General features: G+C 65.6%; 4 protein-coding genes and 1 non-coding gene across 9 annotated transcripts; 2 read left to right on the plus strand and 3 right to left on the minus strand.

Annotated features, from left to right (window-relative positions):
- Positions 1-59: 59 nt before the first annotated feature.
- LOC115338401 (2-acylglycerol O-acyltransferase 2-A-like) lies at positions 60-8,503 on the plus strand. Of its 5 annotated transcripts, none has more exons than XM_030006974.2 (11): positions 60-162; positions 686-864; positions 1,761-1,965; positions 2,272-2,446; positions 2,982-3,181; positions 3,748-3,862; positions 4,531-4,573; positions 5,350-5,457; positions 5,903-5,973; positions 7,217-7,386; positions 8,319-8,503. In XM_030006974.2, exons 1-11 carry the CDS (start codon positions 69-71, stop codon positions 8,471-8,473), a joined length of 1,515 nt encoding a protein of 504 aa, XP_029862834.1. In that variant the 5' UTR covers positions 60-68; the 3' UTR covers positions 8,474-8,503. The 5 variants fall into 5 exon arrangements, 4 of the variants coding, with proteins under 4 accessions (XP_029862834.1, XP_029862832.1, XP_029862833.1 ...); XR_003922391.1 differs by lacking the exon at positions 60-162 and adding an exon at positions 7,841-8,031 and having other exon boundaries at positions 427-864; positions 8,319-8,433; XM_030006972.1 differs by lacking the exon at positions 60-162 and having other exon boundaries at positions 427-864.
- A 553-nt stretch (positions 8,504-9,056) lies between these two features.
- TRNAT-AGU lies at positions 9,057-9,130 on the minus strand. The gene has a single exon. It is a non-coding gene; the product is annotated as a tRNA-Thr (tRNA).
- Positions 9,131-13,584: 4,454 nt separating this feature from the next.
- VGF (VGF nerve growth factor inducible) lies at positions 13,585-16,472 on the plus strand. The gene is made up of 2 exons (XM_030006976.1): positions 13,585-13,738; positions 14,895-16,472. Exon 2 carries the CDS (start codon positions 14,900-14,902, stop codon positions 16,037-16,039), a length of 1,140 nt encoding a protein of 379 aa, XP_029862836.1. The 5' UTR covers positions 13,585-13,738; positions 14,895-14,899; the 3' UTR covers positions 16,040-16,472.
- Positions 16,473-16,703: 231 nt separating this feature from the next.
- LOC115338408 (AP-1 complex subunit sigma-1A) lies at positions 16,704-20,676 on the minus strand. Its single transcript, XM_030006984.2, has 5 exons — positions 20,532-20,676; positions 19,591-19,769; positions 19,252-19,360; positions 18,484-18,621; positions 16,704-17,229 (listed from the first exon to the last, which is right to left on the minus strand). Exons 1-5 carry the CDS (start codon positions 20,658-20,660, stop codon positions 17,182-17,184), a joined length of 603 nt encoding a protein of 200 aa, XP_029862844.1. The 5' UTR covers positions 20,661-20,676; the 3' UTR covers positions 16,704-17,181.
- Positions 20,677-21,547: 871 nt separating this feature from the next.
- Positions 21,548-25,678, minus strand: SERPINE1 (serpin family E member 1). The gene is made up of 10 exons (XM_041121962.1): positions 25,208-25,678; positions 24,465-24,724; positions 23,903-24,133; positions 23,063-23,257; positions 22,655-22,853; positions 22,412-22,512; positions 22,232-22,318; positions 21,979-22,062; positions 21,655-21,707; positions 21,548-21,621 (listed from the first exon to the last, which is right to left on the minus strand). Exons 2-9 carry the CDS (start codon positions 24,721-24,723, stop codon positions 21,670-21,672), a joined length of 1,194 nt encoding a protein of 397 aa, XP_040977896.1. The 5' UTR covers position 24,724; positions 25,208-25,678; the 3' UTR covers positions 21,548-21,621; positions 21,655-21,669.
- Between the last annotated feature and the right edge of the window lie 1,080 nt (positions 25,679-26,758).

Consider the following 26,758-nt stretch of genomic DNA (forward strand, 5'->3'; position numbering starts at 1 on the left):
CAGTGACCCCCCCCCCCCTCGTTCCCAGTCACCTCCCTCCTTCCCAGTGACAGCCCCCCCCCCCCGCCATGCCCCTTCACTTCGCCCCCCTCCGGCTCCCCCTTCGCCGCCGGCTCCAGACCGCCGCCGTGCTGCAATGGGTCTGCTCCTTCCTCGCCCTCGGTGAGCACCGGGGGGGGCACTGGGGGGGCACCGGGCCCCCCCCCAGCCCCCCCCGGGTTCCTTAGGGCAGCCGTCTTCTGGCTCTCCCCTGGGGGGGGTGGGGGGTGTTTTGGGGTGCCGGTGGGGGAATGGGGAGCCCGGGAAAGGGGGTGCCGGGGGCGTGGGGACCCCGAGGGGGGGTCACCCTGCCCCCCCGCCCGGCCGCCTGGGTCCCTTAGGGCGGTGGTGCGTGTAATACCCCCCCCCATCGGAGGGGAGTTTTGGGGTGCCGGGGGGGGAATGGGGAGCCCGGGAAAGGGGGTGTCTGGGGGGCTGGGTAGCCCTAAGGGGGGGGTCACCCTGTCGCCCCCCCTCCCGGCCGCCTGGCCCCCCCCAGCCAGCTGTGCGCGGTGCTCCCCATCCTGGGGGTTTTGGGGTCCGGAAGGAAACTGGGGACCCCGGGACAGGGGGTGCCTGGGGGGGGGGGGTAGCCCTCAGGGGGGGTGTCCCCTTGCCCCCCCCACGGGACGCCTGCCCCCCCCAGGCCAGCTGTGCGCGGTGCTGTTCGCCCTGGCCCTGCGCGGACCGCTCTGGCTGCCGGCGCTGCTCTACGGGCTCTGGCTCTTGGCGGACCGTGACACCCCCCGCCGCGGGGGGCGCCGTTCCGCTTGGGTACGTGGGTGGCCGCTCTGGACTTACTTCCGGGATTACTTCCCCATCTCGGTGAGCTAGGGTCTGGGGGCGTGGGGGGGTGGTGTTTGGGTGGGGGGGTGCCCCTGAGGAGGTTTTGGGGGTCCCCTGGGGGGTGCAAGAGGGTTTGAGGGTCCCTAATAGGGTCCCTGGGGTGATTTTAGAGGGGTGTAAGGGGTTTTGGGGGGGGGTCTTTGAGGGGGCTTGGGGGTCCGAGAGGGTTTGGGGGTACCTGATAGGGTCCCTGGGGTGATTTCAGGGGTCCTTGAGGTTTTTGGGGGCTCCTTGAGGGGGTTTTGGGGGTCCCAGAGGGTCTTTGGGGGGGCTTTGAGGGGGCTTGGGGATCCCAGAGGGTTTGAGGATACCTGATAGGGTCCCTGGGGTGATTTTAGAGGGGTTGTGAGGGTGCTTGGGGGTCTTTGAGGTGTTTTTGGGGGTGTCCTTGAGGGTTTTGGGGGGTCCCAGAGGGTTTGGGGGTACCTGATAGGGTCCCTGGGGTGATTTCAGGGGGGTGTGAGTGGTTTTGGGGGTCACAGAGGGTTTGGGGGTACCTGATGGGGTCCCTAGGGGGTTTTTAGGGGGCCATGGTGGGGGTTGGAGGTCTCTCAAGGGGTCTCTGAGGGCTTTTGGGGGTCCCAGAGAGTTTGGGGGAACCTGGCAGGGTCTCTGGGGGGGATTTTAAGGAGGATGAGGGGTTTTGGGGGTCTCTGAGGGTTTGGGGGGTACCTGATAGGGTTCCTGGGGGGATTTTAGGGGAGTGTGAGGGGCTTTGGGGGTCCTTGAGGGGTTTTGGGGGTCCCTGAAGGGATCCTTGAGAGGATTTTGGGGCATCTCAGGAGGATTTGGGGGAGTCTCTGAAGGCTTTGGCCTCTTGAAAAGGCTTTGGGGTTCCGTAGAAGAAACTCGAACTGTGTCCCCCCCAAAATTAGCTGGTGCGAACAACGGAGCTGGACCCCCGCCGTAATTACATCTTCGGTTTCCACCCCCACGGGGTTTTGGCCGCCGGTGCCTTCGCCAACTTCTGCACCGAAGCGACGGGTTTCGGGGTGCTCTTCCCCGGGCTGCGCCCCCATTTGCTCACCCTCCCCTGTTGGTTTCGTCTACCCCTTTTCCGCGACTATATGATGTCCGGAGGTAACTTTGGAGGGGTCTCTTCCTCCCAAAATTGGGGTGCTCCTTAGGGTGCTGAGCCTGGAGGGTCACCCAGCACCCTCAGTTTTTGGGGGTGCACTCAGCAAATACCCAAGTCCCCCAGGACCCTAAATTTTGGGCGTGCACCCACCAAACCTCTGAGTCCCCCAGCACCCTAAATTTTGGGGGTGCACGCACCAAATACCCGAGTTCCCCAGCACCCTAAATTTTGAGGGTGCACCCAGCCTGGATATCTGGGTCCCTCAGCATGCTAAATTTTGGGGTACGGGGGGGTTCCTCCCGTTGCAGGGTTGGTGTCGTCGGAGAAGTCCAGCCTGGAGTACCTGCTGAGCCGGGAAGGTGGGGGGCAAGTGGCCGTCATCGCCCTGGGGGGGCCCCCCGAATCTTTGGACGCCCACCCCGGGGCTCTCACCCTTCAGCTGCTGGGGCGGAAGGGGTTCGTCCGCATCGCCTTGGAGCATGGGTGAGTTGGGGGGTGGTGGATTTGGGGTGCTGGGGGGCATCCCCAAGGGGGAATTTGGGGTGCTGGGGGGGATTTGTGGTCCTGAGGAGGGGCACAGGAGGGATTTGGGGATCCCCAGGGGGGATTTGGGGTTGTGGGAAGTCCTGGAGGGGGGGATCTGGGGTGCTGGGGGGGTCCCCAAGGGGGAATTTGGGTTGCAGGGGAGGTGCTTGAGGTCCCTGCCTGTCCCCATGGGGGGGCTTTTGGGGTGCTGGGGATCCCTGTAGTGCTGAGAGGGGGGGGAGCATGGGGTACCTGGGGGGGGTCCTTATAAGGATTTGGGGTGTCTGGGGGTGGGGTCCCCCAAATCCAAGGAAGGGGGTGTGTGTATTCCCCCCCCAGAAGGGGACACCCCACACGCAGCAGGACCCGCACCCACTTTAGGGGGGACGGGAGGGAACACCCCACATTCACACCCAGCTCCCTTGGAGTTGGGGGGGTGTCAGGATATGGGGGTGCCCCCCCACCCAAATACCTCCCTGCCCCCCGCCTCCAGGGCCTCCTTGGTGCCCGTGTTCTCTTTTGGGGAGAACGAGCTGTTTCGACAAATCCCGAATCCCCCGGGATCGGGGTTACGGCGGTTCCAGCTCCGGCTCCAACGGATTTTGGGGGTGGCCATCCCCCTTTTTCACGCTCGGGGGGTTTTTCAGTACAACTTCGGGCTCCTGCCCTTCCGCCGACCCATCCACACTGTCGGTAAGCCCCCAAAACTGGGGGGCGGCACCCCCAAATCTATCCTATAGGGTTCGGAGCGGGGGCTTAGATATAGGGGTGCTGTTGGGGTGGGCTGACCCCTTAGGCACCCTAGGGTGGTGGAGGGTGATTTGGGGGGGCCCGGATGGGTGGGTTCTCCTGGCGGGGCACCCCCAAATTCATGCGGAGGGGGAACCCCAAATCCGTCCCATGGGGTTTAGAGTGTGGGGGGGCTCATATATGGGGGTGCAGTTGGGATGGGAGGTGGGTGCCTGAACCCCTCAATCCTTCTGGAGTGGGGGGGCTGATCTGGGGGTCACCTGGATGCCTGGGGTGGGGGCTGGGCATGGCAGAATTTGGGGGGGGGGCCCTTTGCCCCAGTGCCGCCCCCCGCCCCCCCCATTACCCAACCCCAATCCCCTGGGGGGCTGTTGCAAGCAACTGGGATAAAGGCAGAGTTGGGGGGGGGGGGGTATACCCAGCCGCCTGGGTCTCTGGGGACCCCCTTTAATTTTATTTTGGGGGGGCACCCCGATGCCTGGGTCCCCCCCCTTTCCCAACCCCAACAGTAGGGTCCCCCCTGGTGCTCCCCCGTACCCCAAATCCTTCGCCCCAGACGGTGGAGCGGTGGCATGGCCTCTACCTGGAGAGACTCGTCGCCCTCTTCGAGGAGCATAAATTGGGGTACGGGGTCCCCCCCGAGCGACACCTCACCTTTGTCTGAGGGGGGGAACCCCCAAATCCCTAGGGGTACCCCTAAATCCTTGGGGAGCCCCCAGATTCTTGGGGAGCCCCCCCAGACCCTCTGTATTCCCTCCTCAATCCCTTCCAATAAACCAGCTCAGCTGGAGGCGTGGGGTGATTTTTTTTGGGGGTGCTGGGGAGGATTTGGGGGGGTCACAAAGTTTTGGGGGGCACTGGTGTCTGGGTTTTGGGGTGCTGGGGGGGCATTTGGGTGTGCTGGGGGGGTCTTAAGGTTTTGGGGCACTTTGGTGTCTGGATTTGGGGAGAATTAGTTGGGTTTTGGGGTGCAGGGGGGTTGGGGCAGGTTTTGGGGTGGGGGTCTCCCAGCTGGGTGCTCTGGGGGGGCCCTGTGAGGGTTTTGGGGTGCTATGGGGGGGGCCCCCCCCGTTTTATCCCTCCGCCCCCCCCGCCTGGGTTCCTCCTCCCGCCCCGAGGGCAAAGTGCAGGGCCAGTGCCCAGACGTGGCACCCACGGGAGGTAGATGGGGGGGCGGGGGGTGTCCCCAAAGTTGGGTGGGGGATACCTGTGACACACCACCGCCCCCCAGTGTCACCCTTTTTTTTTGCCCCCCCCCCGGCATGGGGGGTGCCCTGCGGCGCTGGGTGCAGGCGCTGTGTGTGCTGCAGTGGATGCTCACCTTCCTCTTCCTCGGTGAGGCCTGGTTGGGGGGGGGGGGGGCAGTTATCCCCCCTGGGGGGGTGGTGTTACCCCTTGGGGGGTAATTGGGTGCCTGGGGGGGGGTTATACCTTTGGGTGGGGAGTAATTGCTCCCCTGGGGGGGGTTATGGCCTTTTGGGGGGGCAATTACACCTTGGGGGGGAGTGATTGCACCCCTGGGGGGGGTAATTGGACCCGGGGGGGGGTTGAAATCCCCCGGGGGGGGTAACTGAAACCATAGAGGGAATTTATGCTCGGGGGGGGGGGGTAATTGTAGCCTGAGGGAGGGGTATTCCCTTGGGAAGGGGGGTAATTGTACCCTTTGGGGGGGGGTATCCCCATGGGGGGGCAATTACACCCTTGGGGGCCAGCTTTTGCCCGGGGGGGGTAATTGCACCCCTGAGGGGGTTTATGCCCTGGGAGGGGGGGAAATTACACCCGGGGGGGGGGGGGCAGTGGTACCCATGGGGGGGGTTAAGTGCACCCCTGAGGGGAGTAATTGCACCCCTGGGAGGGGTTTATGCCCCCGGGGGTGGGCAATTACACCCTGGGGGTGGCAGTTATGCCCCGGGAGGGGGCAATTACACCCCGGGGGGGGGGTTAATTGCCCCCATAGGGTGGGTTTATGCCCCTTGGGGGGGGTGTAGATGCCCCTTTAGAAGCTGGGTGCCCCCCTGAGTGGTGGGGGGTGGTGATGGGGGGGTCAGGCCTGGGGTCCCCCCCCCATCGGAGGGGAGCCAGGTGTTCAGGACCCCCCCGTGCCCCCCCAGGCCCGGTGTCGGTGTTGCTGCTGCTGCTGCTGCTGCAGAGCCGGTTCTGGCTCCTGGCCGTGCTCTATGGGGGGTGGTGGCTCTGGGACTGGGACGGCCCCGAGAGAGGTGGGGACACGGGGGGGGACACGGGGGGGACCCCGGGGGGGGGGCCATGGGGACACCGGGGAGGGCGGGATATGGGAGAGGTGGGGTCACAGGGACACTGTGGGGATGCTCGGGGACATGGGGACATTGTGGGGACACCAGAGAGGGGGGACATGGAGGGGGGGACACACATGGAGACAAGGGGGGGGGACCCCAGAGAGGGGGGGGCATGGAGGGGGACTTGGGGACAGCGGAGAGGAGGGGACATCATGGATGGGGACGTGGGGACAGGGACATGGGGACCCCAAATGTCACCAAAGTGATGAGAAGAGGGGGGGAACGACGACACACCAGGGCCGTGGGACACCCCCCAGGGGTGGGGACATCCAGGATGGGAGACCCCGAGGACAGGGACCCCCATGTCCCCTCTGCCCCCCCCCCCCCAATGTCATCCTGTGTCCCCAAGGTGCCCGTCACTGTGATTGGGTCCGCAACTGGAAGATTTGGGACCATTTCTGTGACTATTTCCCCATCAAGGTATGGGGGGACACACATGTCCCCCCCATGTCCCCCTTTGTCCCCCCATGTCCTCTTGTCCCTGCCGCCCCGCCATGTCCCTGTGATCCCGACCCCCCTGTCCCCCCAATGTCCCCACGTCCCCCGTGCCCCCCTTATCCGCCATGTCCCCCCACATCCCCTTGTCCCCCTAACCCCCCCATGCCCCCCCCCGAAGTCCCCGTGTCCCCCTAACCCCTCATGTCCCCCCCTTATCCCCCCCAACCCCCCCCCTCCTCTCATCCCCATGTGTCCCTATCCCCCCATGTCCCCCCCAATGTCCCCATGTCCCTCTAGGGCCCCCCATGTGTCCCCATGTCCCCCCCTTATCCCCCCCATGCCCCCCCATCCCCTTGTCCCCCTAACCCCCCCCCACGTCCCCCCCAATCTCCCCATGTCCCCTTTGTCTCCCCTTTGCCCCCATCCCCATGTCCTCCTGTCCTCCTGTCGCCCCATGTCCCCCCATGTCCCCCCAATGTCCCCCCCCAGGTGATCCGCTCGGCCCCCCTGCCCCCCGGGCGCAGTTACCTCCTGGCCGCCCACCCCCACGGCATCGCCTGCATCGGGGTCTTCGGAGCCTTCGTCACGGGGGGGCGGGGGGCCGGGGGGACCCCCAGAGCTGGGGGGGGCGCGGATATGGGGGGGCCCTGCCCCGGGCTGCGCCCCAGCCTGGCCGCCCTGGCCGGGCTCTTCCGCCTCCCCCTGTACCGGGAGTACGCCCTGGCTGCTGGTGAGGGGGGGTCTGGGGGGGCTGTGGGGTGCTACGGGGGGTATTGGGGTGCTATGGGGGACACTGGGGGGGGCAGGGTGCAGTGCTCCCTGGCTGCTGGCGAGGGGGAGTCTGGGGGTGCAGGGGCCCTTTTTGGGGTGCAGGGTGTCTCTTTGGGGTATGGTGGGGGTTTGGGGGGCGTCCAGGGACCCTTTTTGGGGTGCAGGGTCTCTTTTTGGAGTATGGTGGGGGTGTTTGGGGTGCAGTGGGGTCCTTTTTGGGGTGCAGGGTGTCTCTTTGGGGTACGGTGTGTTTTTTTGGTGTCCAGGGGTCCTTTTTGGGGTGCAGGGTGAGTCTTTGGGGTATGGTGGGGGTTTGGGGGGTCCAGGGGCTCTTTTTGGGGTGCACGGGCCCTTTTTGGGGTGCAGGGTGTCTCTTTGGGGTATGCTGGGGGTGTTTGGGTGCAGGGGCGTCCGTTTTTGGGGTGCAGCCCCCCCTGACAGCCCCCCCCCCCAGGGCTGTGCCCGGTGAGCCAGCGCTGCCTGGACCGGGTGCTGGGGCGGCAGGATCAGGCCCTGGTGATCATGGTGGGGGGGGGCGGCTGAGGCTCTGGAGGGGACCCCGGGGTGTCACCGCGTCACCCTGCGCCAGCGGAGGGGCTTCGTGCGCCTGGCCCTGCGCCACGGGTAAGGGGGGCGCTGGGGGGCACTGGGGGGCACTGGGGTGTTAATGGGGTGCTGGGGGGTCAATGGGGGAATGGGAGGCAATGGGTGGCTGGGGGGCAATGGTGGGAGTGGGGGGTAATGGGGGCTGGGGGGGCAATGGGAATGGGGGGCACTGGGGTCTTAATGGGGGCTGGGGGGGCAATGGGGAAAATGGGGGGTAATGGGGGGCTGGGGGCCAATAGGGGAATTGGGGGGAATGGGGGACAGTGGGGCTGGGGGGGAATGGGGGGGCACTGGGATGCTAATGGGGGGCCGGGATATTAATTGGGGACGGGGGGGGGCAATGGGGCTTTTTGGGGCGCAGTGGAGCTCTGGGAGGGTGCCCAGGGCTTTTTTGGGTAAAGTGGGACATTTTGGGGTGCAGGGAGGATGCCGTGAGGTTTTGGGGGTGCAGTACTGACCCGTGGGGGGTCAGCACCCCCCTGGTGCCGGTGTATGTTTTTGGGGAGCAGGACACCTTCCATCAGCCCCCCCTCACTGAGGGCTCGTGGCCCCGGCGCTTGCAGCGGGGGGTGAAGGCACTTTTGGGGTTCGCCCCCTGTTTCTTCTGGGGGAGGGGGGGGGCTCTCCCCTTCCTGCCCTTCGCTGTGCCCCTCACCGTGGTGGGTGAGTTGGGGGGGGGTTTGGGGGTGCAGGGAATGGGGGAGGGGGCTGGGGGCTTCGGGGGTGCAGTTGGTGCACACAGGGGGTCAGTGGGTGCATGCAGGGGTGCAGGGGGGCGCAGCGGGTGCACTCAGGGGGGCGCAGCGGGTGCGCCCAGGGGTGCAGGAGGAGCAAACGGGTGCACAGCGGGTGCAGGGGGGGGCACCCAGGGGTGCGGGGGGGGCACAGTGGGTGCACGCTGGGGTGCAGGGGATGGATGTGCCCACCCCCCCACTCTCCCCCCCCCGCAGTGGGTGCCCCCCTGGAGGTTCCCCGCCTGCCCCAGCCCTCCCCGCAGGAGGTGGCCCACTACCACCAGCTCTACCTGCAGCGGCTCCAGCAGCTCTTCGAGGGGCACAAAGAGGCCTGTGGGGTGGCACCCAGCACCCACCTCACCATCGTCTGACCCCCCCCCATGAACCTCCCATCCCCCCGAACCCCCAAAACCCCCATGACCCTCTCCCCAGCCCCCCGAACCCCCTCAACCCCCCGCCCCCCCCCCAATAAACAGTCCCCCCCCCAGTTCAGCCTCTGCTCCACGGTGGGGAGCGAGGGAGGGGCTCAATGGCAGCAGAATGCGGGGGCCCTTTGGTGGGATGCACCCCCACTTTACACCCAGCACCCCCACTTTGCACCCCCTCCCCCCTTGCACCCCCCATTTTTGCACCCCCTCTCTTTTTAACCCCCCACCCCTTTTGCACCCCCTTTTTTTGCCTTCTCCTTTTGCACCCCGCATTCCCCTCCACCCCCGCCAATATACAATTCCTTCCCCCTTCCTTCCCCCCTCCCTGCCTCCAGCCCCCCCCCCCCAATTCCCCCCTCTCAAAAGTGGGGTGCCCACCGGGAACTGTATGTGGGGTACGAGGCACCCAAACCCTCCTTTGCACCCCCACCCCCAAAAAACCCACATATTCCCACTTTGCCTTCCCCACCTCGGCCTCCCCCAACCTAAAAAGATTGGGGTGCCTCCCCATGGGTGGGGTGCTAAAAGGCACCGCTGGGATTCGAACCCAGGATCTCCTGTTTACTAGACAGGCGCTTTAACCAACTAAGCCACGGCGCCGCCTGCCCCGGCTGCGCGCGCTGCCCGGCATGCCTGGCCCCGGCAGCTGCGCGCATGCGCGGCCACGGGGTCGGGGGGGGGAGTGGGATGGGGGGTGGGATGGGGTAAGGGGGGGGAGATGGGGGGTGATGGGGGGTAGGTAGTGGGGGGGAGGGGGTTGTAATGGGGGTGCAAGGGGGGGGGGGCAGTGGGGGAGGTGCAATGGGGGAGGGGGTTGCAAGGGGGGGTGCAAAGGGTGGAGGGCAATGTGGGGAGGGGGTTGCAATGGGGGGATGCAGTGGGGGTGTGGGGTTTGCAATTGGGGGGTGCGAAGGGGTTGTATGCAAAAAGGGGGGTGGGCAATGGGGGCACTCGCAATGCAGGACGGGGGTGCTCGTGCAGCGGGGGGCGAGGCGCGCGCTGCAGCGTGCAACACGCGTGTGCAAAGGGTCGGGCGTGTCTCGCACGGGGACGACCGGGGACCGTCCCCAGGCGGGTCTCGAACCGCCGGCCTCTCTCTCCGCGGGCGGAGGCGCTGCCGCGGCGCCACGGGACCGCCGGAGGGGCCGGGGGGGGGGGGGAGCACGCTCCCCACCGCCCCCCCCGCTTTGCACAGGGTTTGCACAGGGGGTGTTGCACCGGGGGATGTTGCACCAGGGGATGTTCCATAGGGTTTTGCACGGGGGGGTGTTGCACAGGGAGGTGTTGCACCAGGGGGTGTTGCACAGGGGGGGTGTTGCACAGGCTGTTGCACGGGGAGGGGGGGTGTGTGTTGCACGGGGGGGGGTGTTGTACGCCGCGCTGTGTTGCACAGGCTGCAGGCCGCGCTTTGCACGCCCACGCGTGTCGCACGAGGGTGTTGGGGGGTGTTGCACACAGGGGGTGCTTTGCGCGGGGGGGTGTTGCAGAGAGGGGTGTGTCCTTCTGCCCCCCCCCCAGTGACGGGGGGGGCCACAGCAGGTCCCCTAGCAACAGTTGCCATAGCAACAGGGATGCTGGGGCCCTAGCAACGGCTGCCATAGCAATGGGGGGGGATGCTGCCCCCCCAGGGCGCCACGTGAGTCCACGGAGACACACCCCCCCGCGTGGGGGGGGGGAGGTGGGTCCCGGTGACACACGCGTGGCAAAGCGTCTGGCACGAGACTGCCCCGCCCCAGGGCCCCCTCCTCCCCCCCAAGGGCAAATTTGGGGAGGGGGGGTGTCACCGGGCCCCTCCCCCCCAGGTGATGAATCAGGGACCCAGGCGTCCGGGAGGGGGGAGGGGCCGGAGCGGGATGGGGGGGGTCAGGGTGACCCCAAGGACGGGGGGGGGGGAACGGGGGGGGGGGATCCGCTCCTGCCGCTGCAGTAGGAGACCCCCCCCAACGTGATCCCGAGGTGACGTCATTGCCGCCCCTCCCCCCCTCCTTTCGGGGTGGGGGGGGGGGGGGGCGCCGCTGCCGCAGGGTGAATCATCCACGGGAGGACGGGGGGAGGCGGGGGAGGGAGGCCTGCATGGCTCCCCCCAGCCCCTGCGGACCCCCCCGAGCCCCTGTAGAGCCCCCCAAGCACCTATACAGCCCTTCCCAGGCTCTATAGGGCCCCCCCCCCGGGTTCCTATAGAGTCCCCGCAGCCCCTATAGAGCCCCCCAAGCACCTATGGACCCCCCCAAGCCCTTATAGACCCCCCCAGCCCCTGTGGATCCCCCCAGCCCCTATACAGCCTTTCCAGGCTCTATAGGGCACTCCCCAAGTTCCTACAGAGCCCCCCTAGCCCCTGTGGACACCCTCCAGCCCCTATAGAGCCCCCCACAAGCCCCTATACAGCCCTTCCCAGGCTCTATAGAGCACCCTCCAAGTTCCTATAGGGCACCTCCAGCCCCTATAGAATCCCCCAACCCCTCTAGAGACCCTCCAGCCCTATACAACTTCCCCCACCCAAGCCCTGAGCCCTATACATGCCCCATACATCCCCCTTGTCCCCATAGATCCCCCCTGCCACTAGACAGCACCCCCACCCCTATATCCTCCAAACAGTTCCTGCACAGCCTCTCTACACATCTCCTACAGTCTCATTCTCCCTATATATCCCCTATACACCCCCCAGCCTCCTTGCCCCTATACATCCCCCACATCCTCCTTGCCCTTATACATCCTCCACACCCCTTCCTTGCCCCCATACAGCCCCCTTGTCTCTATAGACCCCGACAACCTCCTTGCCCCTCTACACCCCCAGTACACCCTCCTAGACCCTATACACCCCCATACAGCTTTCCTGACCCTATACACCCCCCCCCTCACCCTATACATTCCCCAAAACACCCTCCTTGCCCCTGTACACCCCCTCACTCTCTCCTTGGCTCTGTACACACCCCATACAGCTTTCTTGATCCTATACATCCCACCCACACACTCCCAGCCCCTATACAACCCCCCCACTCCCTCATTCTCCCTCTACATCCACCCACTTGCCCCTATACACTCCCCTCCTTGCCCCTATATATCCCACGTCCTCTCTGTCCCTATACATCCCCCCTACAACTTCCTTGCCCCTACACCCCCTCCTTCTCCCCATACACTCTCCCTGTCCCTATACACCCCCCCACAGCCTTCATACATCCTCCCACACCCTCCTTCTCCCTATACATCCCCCCTACAGCTTCCTTGCCCCCACACCCCCCTTGCCCCTATACACGCCCCCTCCTTCTCCCCATACACCCCCCCATATGCCCTCCCCTGTCCCTATACATCCCCCACAGCCCTCCGCCTCCCTATACACCCCCAGTCTCCATACATCCCCCTACACCCTCCTTCTCCCTATACATCCCCCCTACAGCTTCCTTGCCCCCCTTCCCCCTATACACCCCCCCCTTTTCCCTATACACCCCCCCAGCTTCCCAGCCCCTATACACCCCCCCATCCCTCTCCCTATACATCCCCCATACACCCCCCCCCATAACCCCCCCCCCCGCTGCCTGTGGGGGACACGGCTGAAGCAGCTGCAGCAATTAATGACTCATCGCCCCCCCCCCGAGCCCCCCCCAGGGGGGTGGGGGGAGGGGGTCGGAGCTCTATAAGGGCCCCCTCCCAACACCTACACACTTGCACACCCACACTTGCACACTCACCACCCCCCACTCCCCCCCCCAAACAGCTGCATTGGTGAGTCACCTCCTCCTGCAGTGCTGGCCAGGGGGTGCGAACCTATAGAGAGGCCTATGGAGACCTATACACACCTATAGAGACACGTATAGAGACATGGGCACACGTGTGGCTACATATAGACACACACACGCACCTATATGCACATACACATGTCTATACACGTGTATATGCAGATACGTGTATATGTGCATACACCCACATAGAAACATGTATACAGGCATATATATGCACATACACATGCATATATGTATATACAGACGTGTATATGCACGTACACACATATATATGTATATACAGACCTGTATATGCATGTACACACATATATATGTATATACAGACCTGTATATGCATGTACACACATATATATGTATATACAGACATGCATATGCATATACACATGTGTATATACACACACTAGACACGTATATATGCACACTGTCCTCTATAGATACATATATATATATAAATAGGCAGAGGAAGGGCTGTTGTGTGGGTGTCCATGTCCTTGGGGGGGGGGGAATGTGTCCTTGTGGGAGCGTGGGGGGGGGGTATGTGTGTATATGGGGGGGGGGGTGTGTGTATGGGGGGGGTATATGTGTGTAGGGAGGGTGTATAGGGCTCTGCGGGCATGGGGGGTGTCTGTGTGTGTTTGGGGGGTGTATGTGTAGGGCTCTGGGTGTGTATAGGGGTGGGGGGGGGCTGTGTGTGTGTGGTGTGTAGGGCTCTGTATGTATAGCTGTAGTGGTGGGGGGTGTCTGGGTGTGTAGGGGAGGGTGTATAGGGCTCTGGGGGGTGTAGGGGTATGGGGGGCTGTCTGGGTGTGTATAGGGTATGGGGGGGGTGTGGGGGAATGGAGGGTCCTGTGTGTGCGGGGGGGGTGTGTGCATGGGTGTCTCTGTGTGTAGGGGGCTGCGTAGGGGCTGGGAGGCTGTAGGGGGTCTCTGTGTGTGTGTGTGTGCACACGCGCGTGCCCCCCCCCATTCATTCATCCGCCCCCCGCCCCCCCCGTCGCGCCCCATTCATCCCCCCCGGTTTCATTCATCTCCGCGGCCGCTCCCCAGCGGGGAGCTCTGCGCATGCGCAAGGCGCACCTCCCTCCCTCCTCCCCACCTCCCCCCGCCTTTCTTTTTTCCCGGGCCCGGCCGGATTTTATGAATGGGCCATTGACGTCAATGGAGACCCCCCACGTGGGTCCCCCCGCGTGTATAAAGGGGGCGGGTACCGGCGCTGTCCAGGGTGCTGAAGGGCGAGACGCCGGACAGGGGCGGACGCTACCGGGACCCAACCCCCCCCCCCCCAAATTTTCACCGGGACCAACCCCCACCCCCTTCGGGACCACCCCCCCCACCTCCTCCCCCTTACCGGGACCCACCCCCCCTCACCGAGAACCGACGCCCGATCCAGCCGCCGACCCCCCCCCAGCCTGGAGAAGGGGAGAAGGTGAAGGGAGACACCCCCGGAATCGGAGAGACCCCCCCGGAACCGGTAAATACCCCTTGACCCCCCCCCCTTGATCTAGAGGCTATTTTGGGGGGGGGGAGGCTGGGAGGGGTCATCCCCCCCGACGGCGTTTTTTGGGGGGGGGGGGGCTGAAAAAGGGCTTGGGTGAGGTATTGGGGGGGGGAGCAGCGACAAAGGGGGTGGGGTGCGTGTGCTTGGGGTATGCACGCGTGGGTGTGTTCCCTGGGGGGGGGCTGTTCACGGGGGGGGCTGTGCAAGCGTGAGTGTGTTCCCAGGGGTGTGCAAGCGTGTTCCCGGGGGAGGGGGGTACATGTTTGTGTGTGCATGTGTCACCCTGGTGGGTGTACACGCGTGTGAGTGTGTGCCCTAGTGGGGGTGTGGGTGTGTTCCCTGGGGGGGGGGTGTGTGTGTGTGTTTGTTGCCCCCCCGCCATGTTCCGTGTGCGGGTGTTGCACACCACCGTGTGTTCACACGTGTGTGCAAGTGTGAGCCGTGTGCGTGTCACCACCCATGGGCGGGTGTGTCACGTGTGTACGTGCCTTGCACACGCGCCCCCCCCCCCCCCCATATTGCTGCATCAACCGGCACCCAGGGGGGTTTTCCCTGGGGGACATAAGAGGGGGGACATGGGGGGGTTCTCTGGGGGACATGGAGGGCGTTCATAGCATGGGGGTGAACCCCAAAGCTGGGGGGGGGGCAGTCGCCCCCAACCCCAGTTCCTGTGCGTGTCTTGTGTCCCCCCCATCACTGTATCAACTGGCATCTGGGGGGGTTTAGGGGGTCCCTGGGGACATGGGGAGGGGATGGGGGGGACATAGCATGGGGGTGATCCCCAAAAAGGGGGGGGGGCATTGGGGACATGGAGGGGGGACGTAAGGGTATATGGGGGAGGTCTCTGGGGGACATAGCGTGGGGGTGATCCCCAAAACGGGGGGGGACACACTGGGGACATGGAGGGAGGACATGGGGGTCTGGGGGGGGGGACACTGGGGGATGACGACACATGTGGGGGGTCTCTGGGGGATGTGGGGCAGGGGGGTGGTGGGCTGGGAGGGGGAAACGGGGATGTTGGGGGGTGCAATAGTATGGGGGGGTGATTCCCAAAGTTGGGGGTCAGCCCCCCCCCCCCCAAAACCCACTTCCCATGTATCATGTGTTGTGTTCCCCCCCTCCCAACCAGGCACCATGCCGGCCCCACCGCGGCCCCTCCGCAGCGCCGCGCTCCTCCTCTCCATCAGCCTCTTGGTCCAAAGTCGCCCCCAAACCTCCCCCCGCCCCCCCACCGAATCCCATCGGGGTGGGGGACCAGGAGGTCCCAGCCCCTTCCCGCCCCCACCCCCCGCCGAACCCCATCTTGGGTTGACTAAACGTTCGGCATCTTTGGGAAACCATAATGAGGTGTTGAAGGACCTGGAAGAACTTGGACGGCTTCGGGCCGAAGCTAAGAGGGATCGGCAACGGGATCGGGAACGGGAACGGGATCGGGGTTGGCCGAGTTCCAGGCAACTTCGGCAACAGCAAAGCTTGGAGCATCGGTTGTTGGAACGACGGTACGAAGAGTTGGCTGAAAGTCGGCGACAAGCCGAAGCGGCTCGCAAAGCGGCGGCCGAAGAAGAACGTTTGGCCGATTTGGCATCCGATCTCCTTCTCCGGTATCTTCTCCGTGGTCCCAGTGCTGCCGTAGCTGAGGATAAGAGATCGGAAGAGGCTGAGCCGGATGATGACTTGTCGGATGGTGATGGGATCCCATCGGAGATCAACGATGGGTTGGAAGTCAACGGGGGGTTTGAAGGCGATGGCTTGGAGGGCAACGGGGGCTTGGAGGGCGACGGCTTGGAGGTCAACGGGGGCTTTGAAGGCAACGGGGGCTTGGAAGACAACGAGATCCTACCAAGGGGCAACGAGATCCTACCCAGGGGCAATGAGATGCCACCGGGGGCCAACGAGATCCCACCGGGGGCCAACGAGATCCCAGCGGGATCCAACGAGATCCCCCCGCAGGATCCGGCCGACGTCGATGACCTTGATCCCGGCACCATTGACCAGTTGATCGAGCTTTCCAGCAAACTCCACCTCCCAGCCGATGATGTGGTAGACATCATCCATGACGTCGAGCAGAAACGCAAGAAGGAAGCGGCCGTGGGGGCCCCCCCAAGGCTCATCCACCCCCCCCGACCCCGAATCCGACCCTTTCCCATCTCCAATCATCTCTCGGCCCGGACTTTCCTACCGCCCCCCCGCCGACCCCCCCCACCTCTGCAGGATCGGGAGCTGCAGAATTATCTGGAGAGGGTTTTGGGGGGACCCCCCCGGGGGTACCCGTGATGGGGAGACACCCCCCCCAGCCTCTCCCCCCCATCCCGCCTGCTCGGATGTCCTCTTGTCGTCCCCCCGCCCCCCATCCTGGGTTGCACCCATTGCCCTGTGGCCACCAGTTTGGTCCTCCCAGTTAGCCCCTCCCAATTAGCCCCTCCCAGTCCCAATTGCAGAGTCGTGTCCCCCCCCCGCCCCTGTCTCCCCCTTTCAGCCCCGGAGCCCCCCCCAGTTCCAGCTCCAGTCCCCCCCCCACCAGCCCCAGAGCACCCCCAGTCCCATCTCCAACCCCCAGAGCCCCCCCCCAACAGCTCCCAGTCCCTCCCAGTACCCCATAGTCCCTCTGCCGCTGCCGTGTGACACCCCCCCTCGGTGGGGGGGGGGGCCGTGTAAATAACCCCCCAATCACTAATTTTGCTAACGAATAAAAGCGACTATTTTAGTACGAGTTACTCTCATTATTGGGGGGACCTCCCTGCCCCCCCCATTAGAGTAAATTGCTCCCCCCAAGGGGGGTAAATTGTCCCCCCTCCAGGGGTAAACTGCCCCCCCCTCCAGGGGCTAAATTTCCCCTCTAAGAGGGTAAAATGCCCCTCCAAGGGGTAAAATTCCCCCCTTCAAGGTGTAAATTGCCCTCCCAGGTGTAAATTACCCCCCCAAAGCACAAAGCACAGGGTGAGTCTCCACAGGCTTTATTCCAAAGCAGGAGGGGGGTGGTGGTCCCATGATGGGGGGGGGGCACAGAAAAAGGGGGGAGACAACACCCCCAAAGGAGTGACCCTGTTTCCCCCACCCCACCCCCCAGCACCCCAGAAGGGCCTGAGGGTCTGTGCCCAGTTTGGGAGGGGGGCATCCACTTGTGAACCCCCTCCCGCCCCAAAACAGAGGGTACAGGGGTGTCCCCAACCCGTGATGGGAGGGGCACAGGGACCCAGCGGAGTTTCACCCCCCCCAAAATAGGGGACCACCCCCCCCAAGGCCCCCATATGTATATATATATTTACAGTTTGGGGGGGCCATGTCGTGTGTGTCCCCCCTCCCCGTCATCGTCTCCAGGGTGTGATTGGTCCCATGTGGCTGAGCCGGGGTTGGGGGGAGAAGCGACTCCCTCCTTAATGTGGGGGTGTGTCCCCCCCCCCAAATATGGGGGGGGGCTACGCCAGCCCCATCTCCTCCAGCACACTGCGGGGTGACTCGTCCTCCTATTGGGGGGGGCAAAGATGGGTCAGGGTTTGAGGGGGGGGCACAGAGGGGAGACCCCCCCAAATATGCAGGGGGAGCCCCTAGAGGGGGGCACAAAGGTGAGACCCCCCCCCCCAAAACATCCAGGGGGGTGTCCCTAGATATGGGGTTTGGGGTGATTCCACCCACCCATGGGTGGGGGGCTTTTTGGGGGGGGGCACAAAGGTGAGACCCCCCCAAAGATAAAGTGGGGGTGCCTTACATATGGGGATTGGGGTGATGCTGCCCAACCATGGGTGGAGGGGTCCCCCATGCTGGTTGGGGGGTCACAAAGGGGAGACCCTCCCAAAAAACCCATACAAGAGGTCCCCTAGATAAGGGGTTTGGGTGACACTGCCCACCCATGGGTGGGGGGGCTAAGTGGGGGGGGGGCACAAAGGGGAGACCCCTCCCCAAAATACACAGGCAGGGGGGTGTATCTCCTAGATATGGGGCTTGGGGTGACGCCAGCCACCCATGGGTGGGGGGGTTGGTTGGGTGTCACCCGTGACTGGGGTGGGGAGGGGACATTGGTGGCCCACGTGCCGTGGAGGGGGACACACACGACACTGCAGAGTCGGTGACTCATTTCCCTGCACCAGCCAGCACCCGCAGTGGCCCCCCCGACCTGCTGCAGCACAAAGTGGGGGGGTCTGGGAGCTTTTTTGGGGGGGGGGGGGGGCTGTGTCACAGTTTGCGGGGGCTGGAGGGATGGGGGGGCAGGAAGGTCTTTTGGGGGGGGGGAAAAGGGGTCCTTGGCGGGGGGGACACGACACTGGGGGGGTGTGTGTGGGTCCCTGGGAGGTTTAGGGGAGTTGGTGGGTGTCAGAGCTTCATGGAGGGGGGCGGCGCTGGCAGAGGTATGAGGGGAGTTCGGGGGTGGGCAGGACCCTGTGGGGGTATTAGGGGTCCATAGGGGACTTTAAGGGGTACCAGGACCCTATGGGGGGATCTGTGGGGGTATGAGGGGTCTGTAGTGGGGAGGGTGGGGGGTGCCAGGACCCTACAGGGGGTCCATAGGGGAGTTTGGGGGGCACCACGACCCTATGGGGGTCTATAGGGGTATTAAGGGTCCATAGGGGATTTTGGGAGGTGTTTGGTCCCACTGGGGGTATTAGGGGTTGATAACAGAGTGTGGGGGGGTACCAGGACCCTATGGGCAGGTCTATAGGGCTATAAGGGGTCCATAGGAGAGTTTGGGCCCCACGGGGGGGGTTCATGGAGGGTTCCCTCACCTCCTGCAGCAGATCCGCCTGCTCGATGGCCTTCAGGACGCTCTTCTTGGAGGTGTCCTGGATCTCCCCCCCCATGACAAACTCGTCCAGGATGAAATAAGCCTTCTCGAAGTTGAAGATGATGTCGAGTTCACAGACCTGCACAGAACAGGTGGCGGGGGGGGGGGGGAAGCGATCATCGGGGGGGGCCATGACTCCCCCCACGGCCCCCCCACGTCGGTGGCTAAGCCTGATTATCCTTGTTAGCAATGGCGCTAAGCGGCTCCCGGGGGGATTAAGGCGGTGGAGTTAATGGGATCAGGAGGATTAAGGTGGCCTGGGGTGGCCCTGTGCCCATGGCCGGGGGGGGCCATGACCGTGCTATGAAACTGAGCGGCCCATGACTGTGGTATGGACCTGGGGGGGGGCCCATGCCCTTGTAATGCATCTGGGGGAGGGCCATGGCTGCTGCACAGTGCTGGGGGGGGTCTAGCACCCATAGCATCGCCCCAAGTGCCTTTGGGGTGACCTCAGGATGCCCAAGCACCCACAGCATGGCCCTGGGGGGGGCCAGCACCCACAGCATTGCCCCAGGGTGCCTTTGGGGTGACCTCAGGATGCCCAAGCACCCACAGCATGGCCCTGGGGGGGGCCAGCACCCACAGCATTGCCCCAGGGTGCCTTTGGGGTGACCTCAGGATGCCCAAGCACCTCCAGCACGGCCCTGGGGTGGCCCAGCACCCCCATATCACCCCCAGGGTGTCCCCAACCCCCTCGGTGACCACTCACGCTGCCGAAATACTTGTCGAGCAGCTCGACGTAGCGGTGGATCAGCTCCAGCGTGATGAGCTCGTTGTCCTGCCCTTCAATGGCGCAGCAGAAGTAGAGGCTGGCGTACCTGGGCGGGGTGGCGGGGGGGACACACGGGGACAACATAAGGACAAAATGGGGCTGGGGGGGTGGCCCCACACACCCCCAAAACCCATCAGGGAAGGGAGACGCGTCCCCAGCCAGGCCCCAGACGTGGCGTGGCCATACCCACCTTGGTCATTCCCCCGCATAAGCACGGTTGTGTGTGCTGGGGTGGCCTTGGGGACATTTTGGGGGGGGGCAAGGGGGGGAAGTCACCTTTTGTAGACGACCTTGAGGTCCCTCCACTCGAGGAAGCTGCACATCTTGGGTTTGCGGGCCAGGACGACCTGCATGAGCTCCCTCACCATCTTCTTCTTGTCCTTGTCAGCGGTGGCCAGGTACCATTTCTGGAGTCGGAGTTTGCCTTGCCGGCTGAAGAGGAGCATGAACCGCATCTGGGGAGAGGGAGAGGGCTCAGTGGGGCTGGGGGGGGGCCTGGGGGGGTGGAACTGGCGGTCGGGAGGGGGACAAGGCATGGGGGGACGTGGGGAAGGTCAGTGTGGGGTGCAGGGGGTGGGTGGGATGGGGTATGGGGTGTCAGGGTGGGGATGGGGTATGGGGGGATGTGGGGCACAGGCTGGTGTGGGGCGGGGGGGTCACTGTGGGGCTTGGGGACAGGGCAGGGGGGTCGGGAGGGGGACAGGGCATGGGGTGACATGGTGGGGGGGTCACTGTGGGACTTGGGGACGGCTGGGGGGGTGATGTGGGGTGTGTGGGGGTCACTGTGGGGTTTGGGAACAGGGCGGGGGGGGATGTGGGGACGGCTGGGGGGTGCGTGGGGGTCACTGTGGGGTGTGGGGACGGCTGGGGGGTGCGTGGGGGTCACTGTGGGGTGTGGGGAAGGTTGGGGGGTATGGGGGGGTCACTGTGGGGTGTGGGGACAGGCCGTGGGGGGGTCACTGGGTTTGGGGACAGGTCACGGGGTGTATGTGTGTGGGGGCTGATGACGACACAGGACCAAGGCAGGGTCAAAGGTCAGAGGTCAGGCCCAGCTTGGTGGGGAGGAGGGGGGGGGAGGCCCGACACACCGGACCCATCCCGCCCCCCCTCACGTGACCCCCCTTCACGTGACACCCCCCCGCCCCCGCCCCCTCCCCATTCCCCTCCCTCCCTCCCCGCTGACTCCCCCGGAGCCCCGGGCCGGTCTCACCGCTCACCATAGCGCCGGGTCCCGGTACCGGGGTCCGGGGGCCGAGGCCGGGGCCGGTCCCGGGGCCGGTGGGGTCGGACTCGGCCCTTCTCCGCCCTCCCGGCAGCGCCGCGCCGGGCCCGGCCTCACCGCGCATGCGCCGCCGCTTCCGGGAGGGGCGGGGCCTGTCGCTACGGCAACGGGGAGGAGCTTCTCCCCCAAGGGGGCGGGGCTGTTGCTGTGGCAACCAGGGAGCGCGGCGGCCGGGCGGGACTCCCTGGCAACGGTTGCTGGGGGGAGTGTTTCCATGGCAACGGGGGGCTTTATGGCGGGGGGGCCTGGGGTTGTCTCCATGGAGACCGGGGGGGGGCGGAGCGTCCTATCGCCATGACAACGGGGGGAGGGACTCCCGGCTCCGTAGCAACGATGGGGAGGGGCTCCGTCTCCATGGCGATGGTGGTGGGTTTCCATGGCGACGGCAAGGGATGGGGCACCCCCGGGTCCGTCGCCATGGTGACGGGGGGGCAGATTTGGGGGGGTTATGAAGTAAGTTGGGGTCCGGGGGGGGGCAGATTTGGGGGGTGACGGGGGCAGTTTGGGGGCCCCCCCCCAGCCCAGCTCAGCCCACGCTGTTACCAAAAAACTCTTTATTTTGTATCAAACCTAGTGCCTCGAAGCCCCGAACGCCCAAACCCGCCCCCAACACTGGGACCACCCCACTGGGACATGGTGGGTGACCCCCAACACCGGGACGTGATGGTTGACCCCAACGCCGAGGTGTGATGGTTGACATCAACGCCAGGATGTGATGGTGGACCCCAACAATGGGACGTGATGGTTGACCCCAACGCCGAGGTGTGACAGTTGACATCAGCACCAGGACATGGTGGTTGATCCCAACACTGGGACGCGACCCCAACACCGTGATGGGGGGGTTGACCCCAACACTGGGACGTGGTGGTTGACCCCAACACTGGGACGGGGGGTTGACCCCAACACCATGACACGGTGGTTGACCCCAACACCATGACATGGGGGCTGACCCCCCCCCAATATATTACTCTCCCCAATAAATTACAGCTCTCCCCAGCCCCACATCGCCCCATGGGGGGCCCAACCCACTGTGGGGCTGACCCCGCCGTGGGGCTGACCCCACCGTGGGGCATTCAGGGCTCCGTCACCTGCCCCACGAAGAGGATGGTGCCTGTGGGGGGAGAGAGGGGTCAGGGAGTCAGGGAACCCCCCAAACCCAAACCAATGGGGCACAGAGACCCCAGACCCACATCCACGGGGCACAGAACCCCCAAGACGCACATCCACGGGGTATGGACCCCCCGAGACCCACATTGATGGGGCACGGAACCCCCAAGACCCCCATCCATGGGGCATGAATCTCCTCCAGACCCCCACCCATGGGTCATGACCACCCCCCAACCCCAGCCCCCCAAGCCCCCCCCCCCACATTCCCCCCATACCGGTGGGGTTGTGGCGCACGAGGAAGAGGAAGGGCCGATCCAGGAGGATTTCCAGGGGAGCCATGCGGGAGTAGACGATGGCAGCTGTGTGTGGGGGAGGCAGAGTGGTGAGACCCCCCCAGCACCCCCGTTCCCAAGGGACCCAGGTGTCCTGGCACCCATTCCCAAGCGACCCAGGTGTCCGAGCACCCATCGCCCCCATTCCCAAGGGACCCTGGGGTCCGCCCCCCCCCCCCCCCCCCATGTCACTCACCGGTGGCCGATGCCACCTCGGTGCCGTTCTCTGTCACCTCCATCCTCACCTTCTGCAGGGCTTGGCCCAGGACAAGGGGCTCCTCAGCTGATAAGTGGGGGGCACGGGTGGGTGTGGGGTGGCCCCAAGATGCCTGGGTCCCCCCAACACCCACCCGGGGACCCCTCACCCCCCCTTTACCTGAAAGTGGGGTGAAGTCGGCAGCGTCGGGGTCAAAGAGGGCGCGGACCCCCAAGGACTTCAGGGGTGCCCGCAGGTCCCAGGTGGTCTCCAGGGAGAAACTGCGGGCGGTGGGATGGAGGACGTCACCCAAGGACCCAGGTGTCCGGGGGTCCCACCTGCCACCCCTGCACCCACCCAAGGACCCAGGCATCGGGGGGTGTCCCGTCCCCCCCCCCAGGGGACCCAGGCGTCCGGGCTTACCGGGGCAGGACGAGGACACGGGGCACGGGCTTCATGTTGGCGACCCAGGTGGTGACGAGTCGGGCGTCGAGGAGGCGGGTGAGGGTGACGATGGGGACATCCCGCTGGATCGGGGCCACCAGCAGCATGGCCACCGCCCCCCCGCCGTAGGGGACCTCCACCACCTCGTAGGGGACCCCCCCCGGCGTCTCGAAGTCCCCTGCGGTGACATGGCATCAGAGGGGACCCGGGCATCCGGGAGGGGGGGGGGGCGGGGGGGGTGAGGAGGGTGACATGGGGGGACCCGGGGTGACACGGGGGGACCCAGGCATCCAGGGACCAGGGTGGGGGTCCAAGCAGGGTGACACGGAGGGACCGAGGGTGACGGGGGGGGACCCAGGCGTCCGGGTGCCGGGGTGGGGGTCTCACCGTAGTTGAACTTGGCCGTCTGCTCCATCATGGGGACGGTCACCACGCTGCCGTCGGCCCTGCGGAAGGGCCGGGGGTGGGTGGCGGCAGGGGGGAAGGGTCTCATCCAGGCACCCTTGAAGTAGAGGGCGTTGGCCAGCACCAGGCGGGTGCTGGCACCCAAAACACCGGGGGGCAGGAGCCCCCGGATCAGCCCTGCGGGGACAAGGGTGCTGCTGGGGTCCCCTTCCACCATGGTGGGGGACCCAGGCATCCGAGCACCCATCGCCCCCATTCCCAAGGGACCCAGGCATCTGAGCACCCATCGCCCCCATTCCCAAGGGACCCAGGCATCTGAGCACCCATCGCCCCCATTCCCAAGGGACCCAGGCATCTGAGCACCCATCGCCCCCATTCCCAAGGGACCCAGGCATCTGAGCACCCATCGCCCCCATTCCCAAGGGACCCAGGCATCTGAGCACCCATCGCCCCCATTCCCAAGGGACCCAGGCGTCCAGGCACCCATTCCCAAGCGACCCAGGTGTCCGAGCACCCATCACCCCCATTCCCAAGGGACCCAGACGTCCAAGCACCCATTCCCAAGCGACCCAGGTGTCCGAGCACCCATCGCCCCCATTCCCAAGGGACCCAGGGGTCCGGGCACCCATTTCCAAGCGACCCAGGTGTCCGAGCACCCATCAACCCCATTCCCAAGGGACCCAGACGTCCGGGCACCCATTCCCAAGGGACCCATGTGTCCAAGCACCCATCACCCCCATTCCAAGGGACCCAGACGTCCGGGCACCCATTCCCAAGGGACCCAGGGGTCCGGGCCCCCCCACAGCCCCCCAGGGTCCTCACCCTGCGTCTGGTCCCGCACCCAGGCGTCAAGGAGGGCGCGAGCACCCTCCCCGCGTTGGAAGTCGACCCTGACCAGGCGCCGGGGACCGAGGGTGTGGATGAAGCGGGGGACAAAGCCGGGGGTCAGCGCCAGCCCCCGCCCCACAAAAAGTCCCTCGGCCACGGCCAGGAGGTGACCGGGTCCCCTCAGTGCCTGGCGCAGCGCCCGCAGCTCCGCCGCCATCCCTGGATCTGTGGGGTGGGGGAAACTGAGTCACGGCGTGGGGCTGGGGGTGACCCGGGGTGGGGACAGGGACACCCATGGGAGACCAGGCACGGGGATGGGGACACCCATGGGTGACCTGGTGTGGGGATGGGGACCCCACAACTCGTCCCACCATGGAGACTGGGACCTTGGGGTGTCCCCCATGAGGATGGGGACCCAACAGCCCACCCCACCGTGGGGACAAGGACCCCATCACCCACCCCACCATGGGGACAGGGACCCTCTGGTGTCCCCCATGAGGACAGAGACCCCACGACCCCTCCCTGCCATGGGGACAAGGACCCCGGTGACCCTCACCGTTGACACTGAAGCCCATGGCGACATCGAGCTGGTGACGGCCATGCCCGGCGGTGGCCAACTGGAGGGCCACCAGGACGGCGGTGGCCCCGTGGGGTGCAAAGATGGCGTTGGTGTCCCCTCGGCGTCCCACTGCCTCCCGGAAGAGCCGCAGCCCGAAGTCGGTCACCAGTTGGGCCACCCGTCCCGTCACCGGTGTCCCAGCACCCACCAGGGCCACCCAGGCCAGGGCCACCAGGGCAACTGGGGCCACCCGCATCCTGGAGGGACCCAGGCATCCAGAGGTCACCCAGGACACTGAGGTGACCCTGATGGTGATCCCGGTGCTGGTCCCAGTCCTGGTGCTGGTCCCAGTCCCAGTATCAGCCCCAATCCCAGTCCCAGTGTCAGCCCTGGTCCCAGTCCCGGTGCTGGTCCTGGTCCCAGTCCCAGTATCAGCCACAATCCCAGTCCCGGTGCTGGTCCCAGTCCCGGTACCAGCCACAATCCCAGTCCCAGTGCTGGTCCCAGTCCCAGTATCAGCCACAATCCCAGTCCCGGTGCTGGTCCCAGTCCCGGTACCAGCCACAATCCCAGTCCCAGTGCTGGTCCCAGTCCCAGTATCAGCCACAATCCCAGTCCTGGTGGTGGTCCCAGTGCCCGTATCAGCCACAATCCCAGTCCCAGTGCTGGTCCCAGTCCTGGTGTCAGCCCCAGTCCCAGTCCTAGTGCTGGTCCCAGTCCCAGTGCTGGTGTCCCCTTACCTGTTGGTCTCAATCCCGGTGTCGTTCCCGGTGTCCCTGTGTCAGCCCCGATCCCGGTGTCGTGGTATCAGTCCCGGTGTCAGCCCCGGTCTCCCTCCGGGTGTCCCAGTCTCGGTCCCGGCGACGGTCCTGCTGTCCCAGTATCCGCCCTGGTTTTAGTCCCAGTGTCCCGATATTGGTGCTGGTGTCGGGCCTGGTGTCCCAGTCTCGGTCCCAGTCTTGGTCCCGCTGTCCTGGCCTTAGTCCTGGTGTCCCAGTATCAGTCCCAGTATCCCAGTCTTGGTGTCAGTCCTGGTGCCGTGGTGTGGATTCTGGTGTCGTTCCCGGTGTCCCGCTCAGGTCCGGTGCTGCTGCTCCGGGCTCTGGGACGCGTCCGGCCCCGGCAGCGGCTTTAAAGGGCAGAGCGGGGGCGGGGGGGGGTGTTTCCACTCGTGTCCCCCCCTCACGTCACCACCCATGTCCCTCCCCGTGTCCGCCTGCATCCCCGGTGCCCCCCCGTGTCCCCTGTGACCCTCCCATGCCCTCAGTGTCTCCCCATCTCCTGTGTCCCCAGTGGCATCTCGTGTCCCCCATGTCCCCCCGCGACCCCCCACAACCCATGCCCCCCCATCTCCCCCCACGTCCTGTGCCCCCCATGTCCCCATGTGTCCCCATGTCCCCCCACGTCCCCCGTGTCCCCATGTCCCCCGTTTCCCATGTCCCCCCGTCGCCCATGCCCCCCACGTCCCCCCCATCCCCGGGGGTGCCCGTTCGGCGTAGTTATGGGGTGTCTCATATCAAGGGACGCAGGCGTCCGGGCAGGGTGTCACCCCCCCAAAAAAAAACCCCGGTTTCTCCCCGGGGTGACGCCAGGGCCCCTTCCTGCGGCGTGACGCGGTGGCATTGCGGGGGGTTGGGAAACCCCAGGGGTGCCCGGACGCCTGCGTCCCCACTGGGGAAGTCGGGGGGGGGGCTGAGGTGGGGGTCAGGGTGCCCGGACGCCTGGGTGCCCAGTGGGGTCAATGAGGGTGCTGGGATTGGAGGGGGGGGGGGTCAGGGTGCTGAAACACCTGGGTCCCAGTGGGGTCACTGGGGCGGTGGGATTTGGGGCGGGTCAGGGTGCCGGGACACCTGGGTCCCGGTGGGGTCAATGAGGGTGCTGGGATTTGGGGGGGGGTCAGGGTGCTGGGCCACCCGGGTCCCCAGCGGGGTCAATGGGGTGGTGGGATTTGGGGGGGTCAGGGTGCCGGGACACCGGGTCCCGTGGGGTCAATGGGGTGCTGGGATTTGGGGGGGGGTCAGGGTGCTGAAACACCTGGGTCCCAGTGGGGTCAATGGGGGGGTGGGATTTGGGGGGGTCAGGGTGCTGGGCCACCCGGGTCCCCAGCGGGGTCAATGGGGTGGTGGGATTTGGGGGGGGTCAGGGTGCTGGGCCACCCGGGTCCCCAGCGGGGTCAATGGGGTGGTGGGATTTGGGGGGGTCAGGGTGCTGGGCCACCCGGGTCCCCAGCGGGGTCAATGGGGTGGTGGGATTTGGGGGGTCAGGGTGCTGGGACACCCGGGTCCCCAGCG

This window comes from Aquila chrysaetos, unplaced genomic scaffold, assembly GCF_900496995.4.
Source record: "Aquila chrysaetos chrysaetos unplaced genomic scaffold, bAquChr1.4, whole genome shotgun sequence".
NCBI classification, from domain to species: Eukaryota; Metazoa; Chordata; class Aves; order Accipitriformes; family Accipitridae; genus Aquila; species Aquila chrysaetos.